Genomic DNA, 22,464 nt, shown 5'->3' on the forward strand with positions numbered 1-22,464 from the left:
TCTATATGGGTACCTGGAGAAATCTGGGGAATGTAAGCAGGAAGGGTGTGCAAAAGCAAAGGATTGCTGGCCCTTTACCCTCTATTGTATTTTCCGGCTGAAGAGCCACGAAGCGGATATCAGCACCGCCGGTTTAGACCTTGAGGATCTAGTGCCGTCATTCTTAAATACTTAACTTAATATGGCAACACTGGTGAAAATGTGGCAATGCCCTTAAAGATTTATAATTTTTAAATAAATAAAAGAAAAATCTCAGAAAATTGCAGTTTTCAGAAAAAAAATATTTGAACAGTAGTAAAAACCTTTTCCAAGCAGATATATCTCTATTATATTGGATAAACTTATTTGAGCCCCATTTATAATGAAATAATTAATTGAGATTTTTCTCTTCTACATTATAATATTTCGCCACCTAGCCAAATGTTAGATGATGCCACACCTGGTAAGCAATAGGCTTTTAAAGACGCAGTAAAAATATGAACTCGGATTTTATTTCTTGAATCACCATTCATTGTTTGATTTTTATTCAGTTATCCTTAAGAAGGCTTAGCTTCCTTCGAAGCTGTAGTTGTCTTTGGAAATCAAGTTATCTTTATGGAATGTCTTTGGATTTTTATGCTTGAATTTTTAAAGTCAAAAGGCAGAGTCAAATTAAAAAGAAATTAAAAAGTTTAGCTTGGTTACTAATTTTTATGCTTCAGTATGGCAACACTGACAAAATGGTAATTCTTTGGTAATAAAAGGAAAATCTGAACAAATTGGAGTTCTTATGAATGATTAGACCTAAAACTCGTCTAATGGACTATAATGTTTTCATTTTGATGTCTATTGTGCTTTATTGGAGCTAAAAAAAAATACCAGAAATTTATATATAAAACAAAACTAGTCGCAAAACAGGCAAATAAAAGTGGCAAAAAGACGCAAACTGGTTAAAATGGCAATCACCACTGGCAAAAGTGGCAAATAAAATAATCAATTTTGTCCTCAGACAAAGAAATTGGTGTATAACAGGTACAGGACGAAGACCAACGTATCTTCTCAGGTCTAGACTGAAATCTTGATAGACCAAAACTTGGTCCAAGTGACAAAAAATGTTTTCATTTTGATGTCCTTTGTACTTAATTAAAAATATAGGAAGCAAGAAATTTTATAAAGAACGCCCTTTGATTTCTAATTAAAAGATGATGTCTTTGTTTTAGGATTTGCTTTTTAATGTCCTTTTTTCACTGGCTGTAAATATGCCGGTATTTTCTTCTTTTGAAGTTTTTCTTATTATGTAACTTAAAATACAAACGCATTGACACATCATAAAATTCTTGCCAAGAAGTGCGCAGAGAAACCAAATATGCTAGATTTATCATAAAATAAGAAGCCAAGAAAAGCCGTAGTTTAAGTGTATTTAAATAATATATATAACAACTAAGTTTAATATGACAAAATATAGCACAACTGGTTGAGAGGACAAGTCAAACCATCTAAGGGAAATAGCTATAGTTAAAAGAAATAGGATTCTGAATTGGCGAAAATTTAAGGCGCTTTAATATGAACGTAACAATAATTGAAAACGAATAGCGCCACTCACAACGCAACGTTGCCCAGATTAACTATACAATGCGAAATAAGCTTCACCTAGGTTAAATCTGAATGGACTGAAGTGTGATTTTAATTCAAATTCAAAAGAAAAGTAAAGTCAAAATTAAAGAAAAACAAGTCAAAACGAAAAAGAGCTTTAGTTTTTTGGCAGTCTTTTATCTTCAGCTATATAAAGCAAAAAGGGGTTTAAATATAATAGCCTAAATATAAATCGCCTCCTTAAAATTAGCTTCACAATAATGTTGGGTAACACATGATGACATTTGTGACTTTTTTTTAGACGATCTCAGCTATCTCCTCATTAGTTTCCAATACTTTTTGGCTATAGACAATGTCCAAAAATGTCAATGTCAAATTCCAAAGATCAAACTATCAAAATGTCAATAAAAAATCAATGTCTCACTTAGTACTTTGTCGTATATAGACAAAAGTGGTCAAGTTATTAAATCTATCAAACTGAAGTTAAATACAGAAACTGAAAATACTTTCAATAAACAGCCACAATAAAAAAAAACTAGAACAGGTATGGTCTGTCAATAGCTTCTTTCAATGTTCAGGGTATATATCTGAATATGCAACTTGAGTCTTTATACATTCTTCTGTGCGGATAAAGATAGATACATAAGAAGGAAGGTTAGAATCTGTATAATCTGGCCGTTAACCTGGAGTCACGCCAATCAAGGAAACGTCGTACTAATTTCAAGAGTATAGCATAATTGATTTATTTCGTAGGCCTAAATAATTAGCTCTAAGTCCAGAGCAGAAATTTTATTGACACGTATCTAAGTAAATAATTTCTTTTAACGGAAAATTAAAGAGTAGGGGGCTAGTCCACAAGCAATGCTAATCTTGATACCAGTGGAGTTTATGTCCTACTCTGAACTAAACATAATGACAAAACTTATACATCATTACATTCCGAAAAATTTTTGTGACTTATTTTAATTACATATATATGTTAATACTTTTAAATGATAATAGTTTCTATTTTGTATTAAGCAACCAATAGATGGCCCAGTATATTGAACTGAATAAAAAATTTATGTCAGAAGTTGCGCTGCCCTCCAGTTACTAATGTAGTGCATCAGTTTTATAGGATCAGAACCAGTATGGCCGTTTAGTATCTGTTATCAGCCGTCTAGGGTGTATTTATTTATTTATTTTTTTTTTTACTAAGAAAAACCTTAAAAAAGGTCAAAAATCTGTTTACATACATTTTTATTACAGTTTTACGAGTTGGACCTTTTTTTTTTGGGGGGGGGGGGGGTCAAAACTGATACCTCCTCCCCTGAATACAGCCTTGTCATTAATATCAGCATCAGATGATCTTTCCAAGGTCTCCAAAAAGTAGAGCTTGCATCTGGCCAAACTCATGGAATTACGACCCTAACTTCAAAATATATACATTCAACGTGGCCCCAAGTTAATAGTGAAATCTCACGACAAAATTTTTGTAGGACCTGGCCATTACTCTTTTTCTTTCTCCATGATATGCATAGCAGTAATATATTTGCTAAGCTTGGGCGTTTATTTTATACAATATACCTGCCATACTCGGGCACCTATTTAAGCACCATTTATGCTGTAAACCTTTCGCGGTGCTTCCTAGTAATATATAGATGGTGTCACACCTAAAGAGCCTGACTATTTTCTTTTTTCCATAAATCGTAATGCCTTTAGCTTTTCAGAAACGACTCATTTCGCTGATATTTTGTCTGTCTCATCAAGTAATCTCATTTAAAATATTTTACGTTTAAATGGGGCTGGGGGGGGGTGGGGCGGAAGAGAGCTTAACAGGGTGATCCAAGGATGTGAAATTCAATTTCATATCCTTGGATCCATTTCTCAAGCATAAAACTGGCCTTTGAAATATACATTTGGGAACTTCGTTCCTTTAGGTATAGTGCTGTTGATATACCTAATTGGGAGGGGGGGGACTAGATGTCTCTATTGTATGATCACCAGTAAGATTAATGCAGATTAAATTCGTAATAAAAAGAACTAAACAGGACTTTATCCGTGTGTGATCGTTTTTCAACAAAAAAAAACTATAACAAAGCTTTAAAAAGAGGAATTCTATTTAAAGACGGTATAAAAGAGGCGAATCCCCCCTCCTTAATATCAATACAGTATGTTAAAAAGGGAATAAATATTAGGCCATTACACAGAGTTCAGTCCCTCGAATTACCTGTAATAAACCACAAACCTTGTCATAGCTTTCCTCAGGGCTGGCCAATAGGATGTTGGTACTAACCCACTATTGTACACTCACAATTACTTTGAGTAAAGTTAAAGTCCTTGGAGTTTATTAAAGCCCATTTCATAATTTATACGAAACCCCAAGAACTATATTTTTAATTTGTAGATCAACCGAAAAAAAAATAATAAATAGTCAGGCTCTTTAGCCAAAGAAATCTAATGGATTGTTTGAGAAGCTAGGTCATTACCTTAACTGTAGTTAAGAGAAGGGGTCCTTCGAATGGGTGTGTTATGGTAGTGAACTTGAATTCTAAAGAATCAAATGGAATACTATAATTTACCTAAATACGTGAAATTATTTATTAAGGAGCAAGTCCACTGATCAGTTTCTTTACCAGAGAGAGGGAGAGAAACCCTTCATTTGGATATTGATATAAAGCTTAAAAAAGAACAGTGTAATGCAAAGATCAAAACGCAAGGATGAGTTTCACAAGACAGACCCATACCCAGGAGGAGGGGGATCCTTTGGAACGGAGTGCTCCCCGAAAATCGCAAGATTTTCCCGAAAATTCTTTTCAATTCCCCGACAATTCGCTTTTTTGTTGCGATCTTTTCAAAGCCTTACCTCACCTCCCAACTTGATATGTCTACCTTTGTGCCTGCCATAGGGTAATCTAATTAGCTAATTTTCATAGTTCAGCGAATGTTGAAAAACAGATAGCCTTAAAATAATGATTTTCTAACGTTTACATATAGTAGTAATAAATTGAGGCTATTTTAGCTGTTTGGATAATGTATCCAGTTAAGTGTGTAAATCGGATGCAACTAAATTCCTGTAAAGAGAAAAATGTAACGTGAACGTTTGTATAATTAGTAAGATTGCGCTGTAATAGAAAACGAAAAAAAGCTTCATACTGTGATCGTTGGGTGTTTGTCATGTGCGCTGAAAATGCTAGTTTTACTTGAAACAAAAAAAAACTACTCTCACTGTTTCTCATGGGTGTGAATAATATATAAAAATAAATACAAATTATTTTTCTTTATAGTTTAATTTAAACTTTAAAAATACGTTTTCGGGTATTTTGGTATCATTGAGGATGCAAAGGGGAAGTTCCAAGTTTGTTTTATTTAGAATAGTCACGTTTTGATCTCAAAAATCTTAAATAGTTATCATTGAATTTATGACTGTATCCAAATGGGAGGTTAGGGGGTTTCAAAATCATAGGTTTTGGAAAATACCGTTTTTGTGTCTTTCTTTTTTTTTTAATGAAGAAAAAAATCCTTATCTCGCCTTAAATCTTTGTAAATTAGTTCTCCTTGGACCTAATAATGAAAGGATGTTTTTCAAACAAAGATAAATCTAAAGTCTTGCTAAGGATTATTTACGTACATGGTGTTGGCGTTCGACCGTTTTCTCTTGGTGCCGGCGAACAATATCCGGGCATATTAGCACCCTTTAATACCTTACATTAATTATGTAAAGGTCCGCTTTCATTCAAGGGTACGCTTGTCATGGGATCAATTTTGGAAGCAGCTCTTTTTTCGGGTTCTTCTTAAACTATCGATATTGTTTGACTCTTTTTTAAGGGAAGTGAAGAAACATTCATTAGTATTTTAAAGACGGGAGTTGATGGGTCTACTTTTACTCCTCTACTGAACAAAATTTGTGACTAAAAAAAAGTAAAAAAAAATACTTCATCGTTGGATACTTCTATTTGAATAGTAGGGATTTACTTGCCATATATTGACAATCGCCTTCTATTGTGTTTTTCTAGTGCTACATTTATCTCTTCGCTGAAAGATTTACGTGACTAAAACAAGAAAAAAAAATTAATCTCTTAATTTATGCCATTCAGCGATTTGTCTTCTTGGGGCGTTTAATACCTCATTCCAATGTTGTAAAGCACTGCCGCTCGCATTTGATCCCCCAAGCTCGAGCCTTCCAATAACCTGAAAAGTCAAAAATACAAGTGCCAATTAATATTTCATATGTGGTCATAGACAAATTGCAAGACACAGACCTTGTGCTTATTTCATTTCAACAAAAATATACTGCCATCTAGTGCTTCGTGAAAAAACAAAGTGGTGGTACCAACCCATAGTATTTAGTAGGTACCACGTGCACAACCAGAGAGGGGTCAGGGAACAAAAGCCTTTCCTGGTAAAAAGAAAGAAAATAAAAACTTAACTCGCGAAACAGGATAACTTTGTATTTGCGCCTCGTTTGTCTTCAGATCCATTTGATAATGTCATTCAAATTACGATAATTCAATTTATTAATATATTTCGATCCCTTTAATTGATTACCATCCCGCCAGTCCATTAAATTAACCCCCCCCCCATAAAAATCATGTGGCGGCGTCCCTGCCACATGTAAAACGACAGGATAGAGAGGAGAAAAAGCGGCTTATGTATTTTGCTCTGAAAAATGAAAAAGAAAGCCTATACGCGAAGGAGATGAGCCACGAGATAAACAGCAAAAACAAATGCAGCTAACCTGTTTCTATCACATGGTTTTTTATGCACGTATTACACTCTGATCAAACTATGAGTCAGCTGTGTTTGCAAATGCTTCTACTCAATTTAAGCTCTTTACGAGGGGGTCAACATCCAGTGTGTTCACGGTAACTCTAGTTTGTTTAATCCACGTTTTGTCTAAGTCGTGGAACCCAAATTTATTGTTGCCAAACTATTCTTTGTGTCTGTCTTTACTTCCTTTAGTAATCAGGATGGTCTTTCTGAAGTTACTTTTGAAAACGGCAAGAAAAAGAATTCTTCTTCTTCTTCAGAACTCTGCTAAGCATGGAAATAGTTTGTTTCTCCAATTGATCGCTGGACTCGAATGACAAAGAAAAGATGCATTTTTCTTCTTCCTTAGAGTTATTCAGAACTCTGATAAGCATAGCAATAGTTTGTTTCTCCGGTCGATTGCTGCACTCAAAGCCAATTTGCGGTAATACACTGCAGTCGTTGCTCCTATATCATCATCACTGACACTCTCTGGATTTTCTCGCCACTCATTGTCAATGGCAGTTTTGGGGTTTAATGACGCTAACCACCTTATAGATGTCAAAATTATAAACTTAAAACGAACAGAAATTACTCCGTATATAAAATGGTTTGTCCCCTCCGCAACGCCTCGCTCTTTACGCTAAAGCTCAAGTTTTTAATACGTCAAGTTTTTAATTGTTTTAAAAAGTAGAATTGTGACAAAGAATCAAACTTTAGCGTAAAGAGCGAGGGATTGCGGAGGGGACAAACCATTTTATATACGGAGTAATTTCTGTTCGTTTTAAGTTTTAAAGACGCTCCTTACTTTCAGCTAAAAAAAATAGTTTTTTTTATTTAATTTCTGAACGTTTTTGAATTAATGCATGTTTGGTTTTGGCTCTCCGCACATAAATTATTAAAATGAAATTTGTATATTAATTCTTTTTTTGGCTAAATGGCTTTCTCTTAGTTTTGATCAGACGATTTTGAGAAATAAGGGGTGGAGAAGGAGGCCTAGTTGCCCTCCAATTTTTCGGTTGCTTAAAAAGGCAACTAGAACTTTTAATTTTTAACGAACGTTTTTATTAGTAAAAATTATACGTAACTTATAAATTAGCAACTTACGTAACAAACTTTCACAATCTTATATTTTTATTATGTATACAAGGGGGTTTGTATCCTCGTTAATACCTCGCTCTTTACACTAAATCTTAAGTTTTGTCCCAATTCTTTAAGAATGACCCCTGAATCAGAAAGGCCGTAGAATAAATAGTTGAAATTACTAAAAATACTTTAGCATAAAGAGTGAGGTATTTATCTCCTCCTAAATACCTCGCTCTTTATGCTAAAGTATTTTTAGAACCCCTCATATGCGTTATAATCTCTGTTCGTTTTAAGTTTCAATGCTACTCCTTCCTTTCATTTGAAAAAACGTTGTCATGTTTATTTTTCATTGTTTTCTTATAGTAATGCTAGAAAATCATGCGCCCTTTTCCTTTAATTTTTCTTCCCCCATGACAGATTCCTCCAAGGAAAGATCCTCCAACATAGCCCCCTCCCCTCAGCCCCACCCCCCAAACAAAATAAAATCCCCTGAAAACGTCTGTACACTTCCCAATAACCATTACTATATGTAAACACTGTTCAAAGTTTGTAACTTGCAGCCCCTCCCCCAGGGATTGTGGGGGAGTACATCATCCCCAAATACATAGTTATTATTGTTTTCGACTATGCTGAACAAAATGGCTATCTCAAAATTTTGATCCGTTGACATTGGGAAAAAAATGAGCGTGAGAGGGGGCCTAGATGCCCTCCAATTTTTTTGGTCACTTAAAAAGGGCACTAGCCCTCTTGCGACATTCTAGGACCACTTGGTCGATACGATGACCCCTGGGAAAAAAAAAACAAATAAACAAGCACCCGTGATTTGTCTTCTGGCAAAAAATACAAAATTACACATTTTTGTAGATAGGAGCTTGAAACTTCTACAGAAGGGTTCTCTCATATGCTGAATCCGATGGTGTGATTTTCGTTAAGATTATATGACTTTTAGGGGGTGTTTCCCCCTATTTTCTTAAATAAGGCAAATTTTCTCAGGCTCGTAACTTTTGATGGGTAAGACTAAACTTGATGAAACTTATATATTTAAAATCAGCATTAAAATGCGATTCTTTTGGTGTAGCTATTGATATCAAAATTCAATTTTTTAGAGTTTTGGTTACTATTGAGCCGGGTCGCTCCTTACTACAGTTCGTTACCACGAACTGTTTGATAGTCAAAACTGAATCTTGTCTGTGTGTAAACGATTGCATTTTTATAAAAGCCACAAGTGGACAAATAGCTTTTCTTCAGTCTCAACTTTTAGCTTTTTCTATCTGTCGTCTGTATGATCACTACTTTCCGTGCCCCTGGCGAACTTGCCAATTTCTTCTACCGTGTTTAAACTAAGGTAAATACTTTCAGATGGAAGTGCTGCGAACTATTTTTAGGATTATCACTCCCTTGTCTTCTAAAAAGGTCCTTTATCTTTAAGCTACGTCTAGACCATAGGAGGGAGGCGGTGGTTGTTGCACAAGGACAACGTTAGCCATTGTTATATTGGAAAGATTGTTGAATGGCAAATAAAATTTAATGTTTTTTAAATGTTTATCTTTCAGTGAGAGAGCTATTCAAACATTTTATATATTTGCCAAGCTATCTTTGCGTCTTTTTGCTAAGACGATAAAAAGTCGGCTATGAACAAATTTTCTGAGAACTTCAACCATCGTTATATCAGGATAAACTTTTCCGCAGAAGACTAATCTAATCTATTTTTAAAAGTTCCATTTGACAAGGATAGGGTTAATCATCTTCCAAGATGACCGAAAGCCCTTCATTTAGAATTTCGCCACTGGAAACAACTGCAAAAGCTAGGACAAGACCATTACAGGACTGGACGCGAATTAATGTAACTTTTGAGTGTTTATGATTGAGATAATATTTTTGAACGTAAGGCTTGAGAAAAAGATTAGCTTTACGTCATGTAATACTTTTGGTTTACTGAACAACTGCAGGAAAATTCAAATTTAAGGGACTAAGGGTAGTATAAAGTAAGTAAGACGGCAATAGACCCTTAAGATCCAAACCGGCGGTGCTGATCTCCGTTTCATGGCCCTTCAGCCAAGAAGTGCAATGGGAGGCTGGGGGCCAACAATCCTGTGCTTTCACGCATCCCTCCTGCTTACCATCCCCGATTTCTCCAGGTACCCATTTAGAGCTGGGTCAACTCTGTCTGAGCTTACAGAGTCACACCACTGACCCCCGTCCCAAACCAAATAGCTGGTTACAGCTGGGATTGAAGCTGTGCCCCTAGGACAAAGGATTCCTACACTAATGCGCCAACCACTTAGCCGGGACGCTACAATTTAAGTGACTAGGCTGATTGTGATTGAGAGAAGCAACTAGCTTACAGTTTCAACATCAGTTATTTAGACGGATTAGACGAAACGAAATCATGTTCCTAAATGGCAGATGATTAAGTTTCATTGTTACACTGAAAATGAATTTTGTGAAAGGATTTTGGCGGAGGAAATATAAAGGGAAGTGACGTTTGTTCTAGTTACATATTAGTAAAGCTATATCCCTAAAGATGAATAATTAGTATTAACATACAGCAGTAAAAGAAAAACAACGTAATAACTAGTAAAATCAAAATTGATAGTAAAACAGTACACTTAAATTAAATAACTTGAATGAAAAATACCTACATATGAAGTAATGTCATATGTCTGGATACATTTTACTTTCAAATTAGATCTAACTAATCACCCATCTTCTTGGGCAGACAAGAAGATGCTTGAAGATAAACACAAAGCTCGAGGGTGCTGGAAAGGTCATAGCAGGAAATCAATGCAACCACAGATGAGTTGACAAGGTTTATACTTATGCCCAATGGTACAAATTATACCGCTTGCAACTGTGTCCTTTTGCTCAGGAAAAAAAAAAATCCTAAGAAATTACACATAACTGTTACATGAAAAACAACCAATATCCACAAAGCAACATCCTTTGGGGATTCAGGGATTTGGTAGGTTTCCGGTAGTCTCAGGATCTGCTTTCTTTTGTCAAGAGATGGATTGAAAATTCCCAAAAATCGGAAGAAGTGGGAAGCACTGCCTGTTTACGATTTATCCACGCAAAGTAATCTTATTCTATTTTTCCCGAAAACACATTTCAACCCAAGTATTCTGTGGTGTGGGTAGGGGGGGTATTCCAGACCCATATAAATCTGTCTTTGGGTCCACAGTCTACTGATCAGCCTGTTAATAACCCTGAGATTTTTAATTTTCCCCGTATTTCCTATTTCCATAATTTGTCTGTTTTTCATTATTATTTTCAAGTTTATCCGGCCTTCTTTTTCGAAGGTTGGATACATTTCGATGGCCGAAATAGCCCATTGCGCAATTTTTCTAAGTAACAAGGAACATTGAACGATATAAAACAGATGAGGAAGATAAAAGTGACTCTTGGATTCGTATTTCCTACTGAATTTCTGTTAAATGTTTGAGCAGTAATTTAATTCTTAGAAAATATTAGAGCAAACTCCCCTTTCCATGGAAATCCATGGCTTTGAGTATGGTATTCGATTCCTGTCCAGAATCGCGTCAAACTCGATAAATCCCTTGAGCATATTAGAACACGTTTCGCTTTCCTTGGAAAGCGGAACGCTTTTCCCAGATAATTCAGTTCCTGTTTAAAATTGTGTTAAATTCCTTGAGAATAATTGAACATACTCCGATTCCTGTCGAAATCAGGAACGTACGTCGGTATTCTTTCGTAGTAGAAGGGGGACAATGGTAAAAAAAAATGATAATTTGGAAAAGTCGTGCCAAGAAATTTAGGATTTTTTTGGTAGGACAATGGCCACGAGTTTCTTCCTCACCTTGGCTATATACCTTGGCCTTAATGAAGACTCGTGGCTTAGGTTGGGAATTCAACATCTATTTAAAATCACTTTAAATTACTTGAGTATCCTAGATCGCGCTAGGCTTTCCATTGAAATACAGAGCTTTCATTAGGGAATTTAATTCTTGTTAAAAACCAAAAAAAAAACACTTGCATTACATTGTTTCTATACAAGACACGGAGACAATCGATAGGATAGTTAGGAGAATATGAAAACAAAATTTTTAGTTTGACTGTTTAACTAATAAGCTAACAATGAACAAATTATTAGTGAATAAACGAATAAATTTAAGGGATATTTAATTTCATTTTAGATTTCTAATGTTTAATTTCCAGATCCTTATTGAATGCCCACTGTTGAAAAGTAAATAAGTTGAATTTCGATAAGGCTACTGAATTACCTGTAAAATCACCAAATTTGGCAGTAAAACACGAAAGGCAGGGGTGCCACCACGGTCAGCTCCTAAAGTGCTACAATTGCCCAAATCTGCCTGCTACATATCAATTTTTGGTGCTACAGTAGAAAAACATTTTTCTTGTGTCGCGGCTTGCGCCCAAGGTTGCCATCTGTATCATGGTAGTGCTATTTTAGCACTATTTCATCATGTGTAGCACCGTAGCACATTTTTCTTGTGTCGCGGCTTGCGCCCAAGGTTGCCATCTGTATCATGATAGTGCTATTTTAGCACTATTTCATCATGTGTAGCACCGTAGCACATTTTTCTTGTGTCGCGGCTTGCGCCCAAGGTTGCCATCTGTATCATGATAGTGCTATTTTAGCACTATTTCATCATGTGTAGCACCGTAGCACATGCTACATTGAATGTAGCATTTTTTTTCTCTTTTATTATCAAATTGAAAATGCAGACTTATGAGATGCAATTACATGATTTGTATCATATCAAAATATTTATATATATCAAAACATTTTTATGCATGACAATAATTTAAATACATTTTCCCATTCAGCGCTCTGATCAGCTACAGTTTTATTCCTCTAAATTAAAAAGATGAAAGAAGTGACTTAGAGCGACCATGCGCGTCTTGTGACCCAAGCCACGATATTTTGGCAATTTTAACACTTTAGCAACAGACCGTTTTGGCAGTCCTTATAATCCACGGGATTATTTCTGTAGTATGAACAAGACTGCTTACGTTCCATTGGGTAACTGACACATACATAACATAACCCTCTATAATAAGCGAACGGCCACTAATGGCTAATCGAATAGGTTTGTACTTTGTGTCTTTTTTTAAATAGCCAAAAACAATTGTTTCTCCTTTATTAATATATTGTAACTTTTCCAATACGAGATAAAAGAAATTCCTATGGTATGTTTCTATTAATCTAAAATATTAATTATAAGCTGAAAATAGGTTTCGTGCTGAAACTTAATAGAAACAATACCTAAACATAGTTTTTTGCTCAAAAACTGATTTTTTGCGGGGGACTAAAGACTCACCAGAATAGAATTGCAAAATATATAACCAATTATTCTATTTGCTGACAACCTTTTACTGTTAATGAACGCAATATTCGTGTCAGGATAGCTTAATAAAATTATTCTTGAGAGATGGGTATCTATAATGTACGAAAGCAAAGTGAAGATGAGACTTAATTATAAACAAAAAGTGGCTATAAATGACGCCAGCAATGGCATAAGGAAACTAAATCACATGACCAGGGTGGTATCCAAGATTTTTTCAGTGGAGTGGTTACAAAGGGATGTTTTTTTTGGGAGGGGGGGGGAACAAAAAAGCCCTTAAAACGTGTCAAAATTTGTGTATATTCATTTTTTTATGTTTTTGCGAGTCGGACAAACATTTTGGGGAAGGGGGTTAAACCCCCTGGATACAGGCTTGCATACGACTATACAATAGTATAGGCTAACTAGCTGCTTGGATTGGCAACCATTGAGGTTTCTACAGTCAAGAAACTGCGGCTTTGCTTGCCTATTGTTGGCGTCTGGCGGCTTTTTGTCGCGATGAATATGTATTCATGACTGTAGCATTGCTATGACACAAAAATAGAAGAATTATGGTTGTCGGGCTTAAAACCTAGATTAGTGGAAGTTTATTTCAAAACTCTTGCAATGCACAAACAAGCGGGGAAAAAATTGCCTGTAAAAGTCATAAAAAGATAATGTTTATACATGTCTGGGTGTGCGTTTTGTAGACAAGTAAATCCAACTCATTTCAAAGTAAAAATATATTTATCTATTTTTATATTGTCTTTTTAAACTCAAAATGACAACTAGCTTCCATTTTTTGTGTTGTAACTCTAATATTTGATTTGAATTTCTATTGAACAAATTATTTTAAATATTACCATAGTCAAATTTAATATGGTATTCAAGAAATTTCAATCTACTGCTGAAATCCAAACCATTTTGATTAATAAAACTTATTCAAGCTGAAAATTACATTTTTCTATTGAAAACTATTTAAAGCTTAATAACTTCAATAATTGTTTGGACTCGAAACACGAATCTAAGTTTCAACAAAAATAAATTTACTTTTTTTTTACTAGTTTAAATTCCAGCAAAATATTTTCTCCATCACCTGGCATATCTTTGAATCGTACTTATTTACTTTGTATGGTACATTTCTAACACCTCTTTCCTCTTCGTACTCCGCAGGCACTTTTTTGTGCCAGATGTCCCACATTCATGCCACGTGCTGCGTGTGCCATCTGGTGCACAGCATTTTTTGAAAGGAGATAATCCCTCATTTTAAGAACTGATGTGAGGATGATTGGAGTGATGAAGGATTAATGATCACATCTAACATTGATGTGATGTAACTTGTTTATTTGTGTTATTACAATGCATTAAGCGTATTTAGGCTATATTTCAAAGCATTATAATATACTCAGGAATATATTTAAAAGGAGGAAAATTACTGATAATTTTTTACACAGGAAGTATTCTGACGAGGTATAAAGTTTTTGCCCTTATTAACGAGTCATTTCAGTTCATCTTTCAGTTTTAGCCACATTTTTGGTAAGGTAGAAAGGTAAGGTACAGGCTACAGTTTCGTTCCCCACTCCCAATTGAGGACCAGGAACTGTAGACATGTACTCTTAAGTCCTTGAGCCTCAGGTGGAGGATTGGACGTTTCAGATCCATTGAATACAGGCAGGGGCATAATTTGCTATGTTCCAGAGAGTTAAACAGCCCCTCCTAGACCTTGGTTTCCCCCAGCCCATACTACAGTTTGCCCCCTGCCCCCAAATGATGTTTAGTTTCTTCAAAAATCTTTTCAAAACTAAGGCAAGCCTGCATAATTCAAGCATCCACAGAAACGGGTCAGTTTTCTTTAGTATATCTTTACCTATGGTAGTATATGGTTAATTTTTTTAGTTTTCATTGTCGTTTTTATTTGATTTGGGACGACTGGCTCCAACCCCCCTCCCCCCGGGGTTTCGACGAAATTACGCCACACAACACAGGGCTTAGTTTTTTTTTTCCTTTTGTGATTTTTTCCACAATGTTATGTTATATCATCTTGGCTAAGGTTTGTTACTTTTAAGCCACATTTAGCTACATTTTTCCATAAAAGAATGTAAACACCATACCTCATTTTTGGTTACCCAGCACTAATCGAGAAAGGAATTCTAGATTATGTTCTTGAGTCCATGCAAACCATACCCATGGGTCCATATACCCTTGAGTCCATACACCATGCAAACCATACCTCATTTTTTGTTACCCAGCACGAATCGAGAAAGGAATTCTAGATTATGTTCTTGAGTCCTTGAACATCAGGTAGGATGTCAAAACGGAAGATTGATTGAGCACGGGTTGGGGGTTCTTTTGTTGGCGTGAGGTCTTTCTTGCTTACTACCTTATTTTTTTTGGGGGGGGGGGGGCTAAAGCTTTGCCATTTTAGCAACACCTATTTATATTTTTAGCCAAAATAGGAAGCATATGGGGCGCGCTACATAGCTCATTTTTGCTTGCCCAGTCTAAATCAAGGACCAGCAATTCCAGATTCATAGTCTCGAATCCTTGAGTATCACATAAGATGTCAAACACGGAAGATCCGTTGAGCACAGGGTTGAAAGCTCTATTGTATCCGTAAGTGCTTTCTTGGCTACGGTGCGACGTTAAGTTTTATTTTCATGGCTAAAAGTTGTTCAGTTTTTGCCGTATTCATTATCATTTTAGCCAAAGTAGAAAGAGTTTAGGACGGGCTTACATGCCTCATTCTTGATTACCCAGTCCCAATTACTGAAGCGAATTTTCGACTTCCTTTCTTGAACCATTGATGATCAAAAGAGGGATACCAAAAACGAATTACTCATTCAACACAGGGTTGAGAACTCTTTTCTTATGTTAGTTCTCTCTTGGCTACATGTTTATTTTGTTATCTTGGCTGATATCTTTCATTTTCTTGCCTCACTTAATGCACGTTTTTAGTTAAGAAAAACAAATTATATAGACTACATACCTCATTTTTGGTTACCCGGTCCCAGTCAAGGACAAGGAACTCTAGACTTATGTTCTCGAGTCCTTGAGCATCAGGCGGGATGTCGAAAACGAAAGACTCATTAAATACAGGATTGAGGGTTCTTTTCTTAACGTGAGTTTTTTTCTTGGCTACGCGTTGACCATTATAAAGCAAGTATATTTTTACGTAAGGATCTAAAAAAGATATGAGAAAAATAAGTTGGACGTAATGTAATGACCTTACACTAATAAATATACACAAGATAGGAAAGTAAAATTATGGTGATGGTAAGCACGAAGGATGTGTCTCAATTTTTCTCTCTCTGCTTTGGTAGTATTAAAGAGTCAACCCAATGTAGACAGAAAACCCAATCAGTAAGCCGTTCAAAAGGTAATTGTTTCACGCAGCAGGATTTTTCCACCAAAAATTATTTTGGTTTAGTTCTGTCCGTAGATTTGAAGTTAAAAAACATTTTTTCCATTTATTTTAAGCGTGATTCTGTCATTTAAGTTCCAAGTTTATTCTATACTTAATCTAAGGCTATAATTCTACCACAATACTTTTGGACATCAAGTCCCACGTTCTAATAATCGGTAGTAAAATTTTACACTTTCAAAAATAGTTCTCAGGCTATTAGTTTTTTATTCGAAAAAATTATCGTATATTTGGAAAATTCCAGGAGTAAATGTTCCAGAGAAACCATCAGAATAAAAAAAAAAGTCATACAGAAATCCTCAGAATTTAAACAAGGCAAGGATAAATATCAAGATATATTCGCTGAAAATTAACTCTAGTGAAGAGGAGCTTAGAGTAACTTAGGAGTAGTACCAAATACCGACGAAAAAAACCTTAAATTTTTTATTCCGTTCCTTCATCAAAAATTTTAATGAAAATGAGTGTGGCACAGGTTTTATATAAGTAGGAATGAAAAACATTAAATATGTAATAACATATGGTTATAAAACATGAAACAAATATAATATTGCCTATAAAACAAACGGTTACTTCATCTTGTCAAATCCACTAAAAAGCAATATGTTCGTTAAATTGGAAGAAATCTATAAATTGAGGTGGAAATTTTCTATTCCTTAGCCAAAGTTCTTTAAATGACCCGGTCACTCTGTTCCTCAAATGGATAAAATTGAAATTAATGCAGTACCAATTATTTGTTTCGCTCGTATTTTATCAAGTTGAGCAATATTCAACTTTCAATTAACAAATTTTTAATTGACCAATCAGAGTAAAGATTAAAGGCAAACATTTTTGAAACTAAAATAGAAGGAAGCTTGGAAAAAACGGTTTTCCTGCCTTTAAGAGAAATCCGGCCGAAGCAGTATTACAAAGCAACATTAAGGAACGAATTAGTATGGATACTACGAGGTTTAACTAGATGACAGAAAAACAACTCTTATTGTAACCAGAATTTGGTAACCATATTACAAACTAATTTTGTACCAAATTTTGTAAGCTTAAGTCAAATTAAGCTCTATGGATCAGCTCTACACATCAGCAAATTGACAAACAGTTACACTATGTATAGGGATACACCATCGTTACATATCATGAACATTAATTTGGAATTTTGAGGGGTTGTAACTGGGGAGTAAGATGGGAAACCCATTGTTATATAAAACTCAAGAGGCTATAGTTATATTATATAGTTATATTATATATCTATAGGTATACACCATAGTACACAACTCGTGGGTTTTGTGCCCCGTCTCTTAAACTATTCTCATCGTTTGCCTTCCATCTAGCGGATCTCCACGGAAATGGACATTGGCCTTAATCTTTGAAAAAGGCAAGCTTTATTAGCAAAGGAGTTTTATTTCAGCTCTTTAGATTAAGTACCAAACAACAGAATTTAGACACGTCTAATTAATTACACAAAGGGCCACAATCTATTGTCAGTACATAGTCACGATTTTTAAATTATTAATAGGCCTAATCATTTAGAGCATCTGTGAAAAATGTGTATGTTTATTTACTGACTCACTCAAAATGATGTCTGTAATTAGTCTAAATCGAATCGTTCTAATCTTACATGTGGCCTGTGAAGTTATGGTTCAATACGAAAATGGCGTGCACAATCATTTGGGTTGGCTACCCCTGGTTAAAAATCCAAACCCTAAAATTAAATGAAAGATTATGTTATATCAATTACCAATAGTTTGACTGATTTCCATGGATTATTTTTTTTTATGCATTCCAAGGGAAACATTTTAACTAAATCCAATTTCGATTCTTGAAGTATTAAATAAAAAACTAGTTTTTTTTAACTGAAAGTAAGGAGCGACATTAAAACTTTAAACGAACAGAAATTACTCCATGTATGAAAGAGGCTGTTCCCTTCTCAACGCCCCGCTCTTTGCGCTAAAATATGACTCTTCCTCTCAATTCTACTTTATTAAACAGTAAAAAACTTTAGCGTAAAGAGCGGGACGTTGAGAAGGGAACAGCCCCTTTCATACACGGAGCAATTTCTGTTCGTTTTAAGTTTTAATGTCGCTCCTTACTTTTAGTTAAAAAACTTTTTTTTCAATTTAATTTCTGAACGTTTTTGAATTAATTCATGTTTGATTTTTGGCTCTCCGCACATAAATTATTAAAATGAAATTTGCATATTAATTCTTTTTTTGGCTAGATGGCTTTCTCTTTGTTTTGATCAGGCAGTTTTGAGAAATAAGGGATGGGGGAGGAGGCCTATTTACCCTCCAATTTTTTGATTACTTAAAGAGGCAACTAGAACTTTTAATTTTTAACGAACTTTTTTATTAGTAAAAAATATACGTAACTTAAGAATTAACTGACGTAACCAACTTGTATATTCTTACTAGCTGTTGGGGTGGCGCTTCGCCACCCCAACACCTAGTTGGTGGGGTGCTTCGCGCCCCCCCCAAGCCCCCCCCGCGCGCGTAAGTCGTTACGCGCCATATTAGTTACGCGCCATTGTAGTTGTGTCCCTGTGTCCCACCTGTGAATAGAGATAGATATATATATATATAATATATATATATATATATATGTTTTTAACTACGTAAAACATGCAAATATACAACATTCTTCGCTGTCCCATTGTCTGTGCATATAAATAGATTGTCAGGTTTACTGACTCTTGAACATGCAACATATAATTGTCCATGGGAAAAACAATCCGTATTCAGATCTATACCTCATTATTCTAATGATGTGTCCCTGAGTCCCGGTCGTCATTTATATTCCCTGTGTCCCGGTCGTCATTTGTGTCCCGGTATCCCAGCTTGTAATTTCTCTTTGAGTGTCCCGGTCGTCATTTATATTCCCTGTGTCCCGGTGTCCCGGTCGTCATTTGTGTCCCGGTCTGTAATTTCTATTCAAACAATCCCTGTGTCCCGATCGTCATTTATATATCCCGCATGTGCCCCCGGCGTCCCCGTTGTACTGTGTCCCTATGTCCCGGTCGTCATTTATATTCCCTGTGTCCCGGTCGTGATTTGTGTCCGGGTGTCCCAGTCTGTAATTTCTCTTTGAGGTTCCCGGTCGTCATTTATATTCCCTGTGTCCCGGTCGTCATTTGTGTCCTGGTGTCCCGGTATGTAATTTCATCAGTTGACAAACATGACGTCAGTCGACAAACAACTTCATGACGCATACAGCTCAGTCCTCATAATGACGTCAGTCGACAAACATGACGTCAGTCGACACACAAACATGACGTCACTCAACACACACACCACACAGACAACTTATTTTTATATATATATAGATATTCTTATTATGTCTATGAGGGGGTTTATCCCCTCGTTAATACCTCGCTCTTTACACTAAAGTTTAAGTTTTGTAACAATTCTGTAAGAATCTTCCCCCATAGCTCCCTCCCCTCAACCCCCCTCCAACCAAAAAAGTCCCCTGAAAACGTCTGTACAGTTCCCAATAGCCATTACTGTGTGTAAACACTGGTTAAAATTTGTAACTTGCAACCCCTACCCCGGGGACTGTGGGGGAGTAAGTCATCCCCAAAGATAGTTATTATGTTTTTTCGACTATGCTGAACAAAATGGATATATCAAAATTTTGATCCGTTGACTTGGGGCAAAAAAGAGCGTGGGAGGGGGCCTAGATGCCCTTCAATTTTTTGGTCACTTAATAAGGGCACTAGAACTTTTCATTTTCGCTAGAATGAGCCCTCTTGCGACATTCTGGGACCAATTGGTTGATACGATGACCCCTAGGGAAAAAAGAAGGAAAAAACAAACAAACAAATAAAAACGCACCCGTGATCGGTCTTCTGGCAAAAAAATACGAAATTCGACATTTTTGTAGATAGGAGCTTGAAACTTTAGGGTTCTCTGATAAATCTATGACGTTTAGGGGGTGCTTCCCCCTATTTTCCAAAATACGGCAAATTTTCTCAGGCTCGTAACTTTTGATGACAATAACTAAATTTGATGAAACTTTTATATTAAAAATCAGCATTAAAATCCGATTCTTTTGATGTATCTTTTAGTATCAAAATTTAGTTTTTAAGAGTTTCGTTTACTATTGAGCCGGGTCGCTCCTTACTACAGTTCGCTACCACGAACTGTTTGAAAGGTCTTGTTTAATGTGAACAGATAGTTCTCACAGAAGACGCCAGCTGAAATGTTTCATGGGGGCAAAAGTGCAATAAATAAGACTTGAGATGGAAAGTATGTTTCTAGGTTTTAGAGAAAGGTTTTTGCTAGGAAATTTCTCCTTAATATTCATTTTTTGGGAGGGGGGTTGTAGTTAGAAGCAGCTTGAAGTCAACTGTCCTCTTTTTTGAGTTTCTTTGTCTCTCACTTGATGAGAAGAGTCTTTTTCTCTTGGAATTGGGTGGTAAAGTATCTATTTATTAAATTATTCTTTAAAATATCATGGTTGCAGCAGTAGCTGCAACCTAGTAAAGAGTGAACGACAGCCCATAGTAACCAAAAGTTGAAAAACATGTTTTCAAAAAAAAACGCTTAATGAAAAAAATTTACATCCGACACTGAATCAAGAATGGGAACTATCGTTTAGGTTAATCTTAAAAGTAAAAGTTTATTGCAGAAACAAATTTATGGTGATTCCTAAAAAGAGCCTGAAATCCTTTGGAAATAGCGTCGGATCAAAAAAAAAGTGCATTCCTCTACCCTGAACACCAAGGAATTTTTTTTTTTTTTTTGCATAGGTAGCACTGATGCGTCCTCGCGTATCGGTGTATCGGTATCGGGCGTATTGGTATCACGTGTATCGTATCGCGCATATCGGTATCTGTTTTTTTTAAATCAAGGTTTTGTGGGTTCTATCATGGTTGCAGCAGTAGCTCCGATCATGGTTGCAGCAGAGTCTGAAGCCTAGTAAAGAGCGAACCACAGCCTATAGTAACCAACAGTTGAAAAGCGCATTTTAAAACAAAATGCCTTAGGAGAAAAAATTGCCATTGGAAATTGATCCAGGAATGGTAGCTATTATTTCGGTTAATCTTAAAAGTAAAAGTTTACTGAGAAAACAAATCTTAATATGATTTTGAAAAAGATCCTGAAACCCCTTGAAAATAGTATCAGATCAAAATCAAAGTTGCACCATTGGAATCAGTATGGTCAAAAAGGTACTTGCATGATAGACGCCCTACCTAGTGGTCTTCTAATATGTTTCTCCGACGCTACATCCTAACGAAATGTACCAAATCAAGATAAAAAAACATAATACTTTAGAAAAGAAATTGGGCTATATATTTGCACATTAGAAGGGGGAAGAGGTAAAATATAGCGGGTCTGCATGCCGAATGAGCTAGGTACAATTATTCTGCATATTGTGCAGTAAAAATTGTTTTTCCACTTCACGCTGTGCAAATTCTTTATACCTGACACTCCATAGTCCCTGGAAAAGGGCTGTAAATTCCTCAATTATGGTCCTACAAAATCCAATGGATTAAACTAGATTAATAAAGTTCGTAGTTTAGTCGGTAGAGCTTGGACTTCGAATCAGGACTTCAAAGGTTCAAGTCCGTAAAGGGCTTTTTTCGATCATGGTTTTTTTGCCGTTATGCGGATAACCTGTATTTGTTGAGGCAGACTACGGTAACTCTTAACCAATGTTACTTTTCCTACTGTGCCGAAAAATTATGACAACGGCCAAAATTTGAGCGATTTTGAGCTTGATTTTTTTTTTCCTGATAATTTCTTGATGAAAAAAAATTCACTTTTGTTTTACATTTTTCTTTAGTATTTCGGAAGAAAATTAAGTCGAGTTATTTGAATTCATCAGTTCATTGTTCCATTTGGTTTCTGTAATCTTCAAAGAAAAGGTTTTAAACATAGCCTTGGCATTTGTTATTGGGAAATATTTGGCCATTTTGTGGGGTGGGATTCTTGTAGGGGGGATTTTCCGCGGGAAAAGTTTTCTATGAAAAAAAACTTCCTTGGGGAGCTTTCCGAGAGAAAATTTACAAGGAGGAGGGGGTAGGAATTTCCTAGCATTATTTTAAAACCGTCACAAATTACATAGAAAAATCAACTGGACGTAAGAAACAACATTAAAACTTTGAACGAACTGAAGCTATTGTGTATATAAAGGGGGCTTCCCCCCAGTAAAAAATAAAATAGATCATGGTAGTGTTTGTGATACATGAAATTTAGATTAAATATGGACAAAGATTAATTTAAAAAACAGTTTTTCTAAGGGAAGTAAAGAGCGAAGTTGAAATTTAAAACGAACAAAAATTAATGTTTCACAGTCTATCTAACATACATCGATAAAACTAGTGCAAATAATCCAACTAATAATATTTCCCTATGTGTGTAT

General features: G+C 35.6%; 2 protein-coding genes across 2 annotated transcripts in view; one reads left to right on the forward strand and one right to left on the reverse strand.

The window, feature by feature from the left end:
* Positions 1-22,464, forward strand: part of LOC136031000 (arginase-1-like) — a 188,227-nt gene that overhangs the window by 40,315 nt on the left and 125,448 nt on the right. The gene's annotated exons all lie outside the window — the stretch shown is intronic.
* The window catches only part of LOC136030997 (synaptotagmin-4-like), a 340,989-nt gene continuing 324,059 nt past the window's right edge, over positions 5,535-22,464 (reverse strand). Inside the window, exons 9-10 of the mRNA XM_065710157.1 lie at positions 15,679-15,872; positions 5,535-5,742 (exon numbers count right to left, since the gene is read on the reverse strand). Of these exons, the coding sequence (XP_065566229.1) occupies positions 5,623-5,742; positions 15,679-15,872 (314 nt within the window). The 3' untranslated portion in view covers positions 5,535-5,622. The remainder of the gene's footprint in view (positions 5,743-15,678; positions 15,873-22,464) is intronic.

Source organism: Artemia franciscana, chromosome 9, assembly GCF_032884065.1.
Source record: "Artemia franciscana chromosome 9, ASM3288406v1, whole genome shotgun sequence".
NCBI classification, from domain to species: domain Eukaryota; kingdom Metazoa; phylum Arthropoda; class Branchiopoda; order Anostraca; family Artemiidae; genus Artemia; species Artemia franciscana.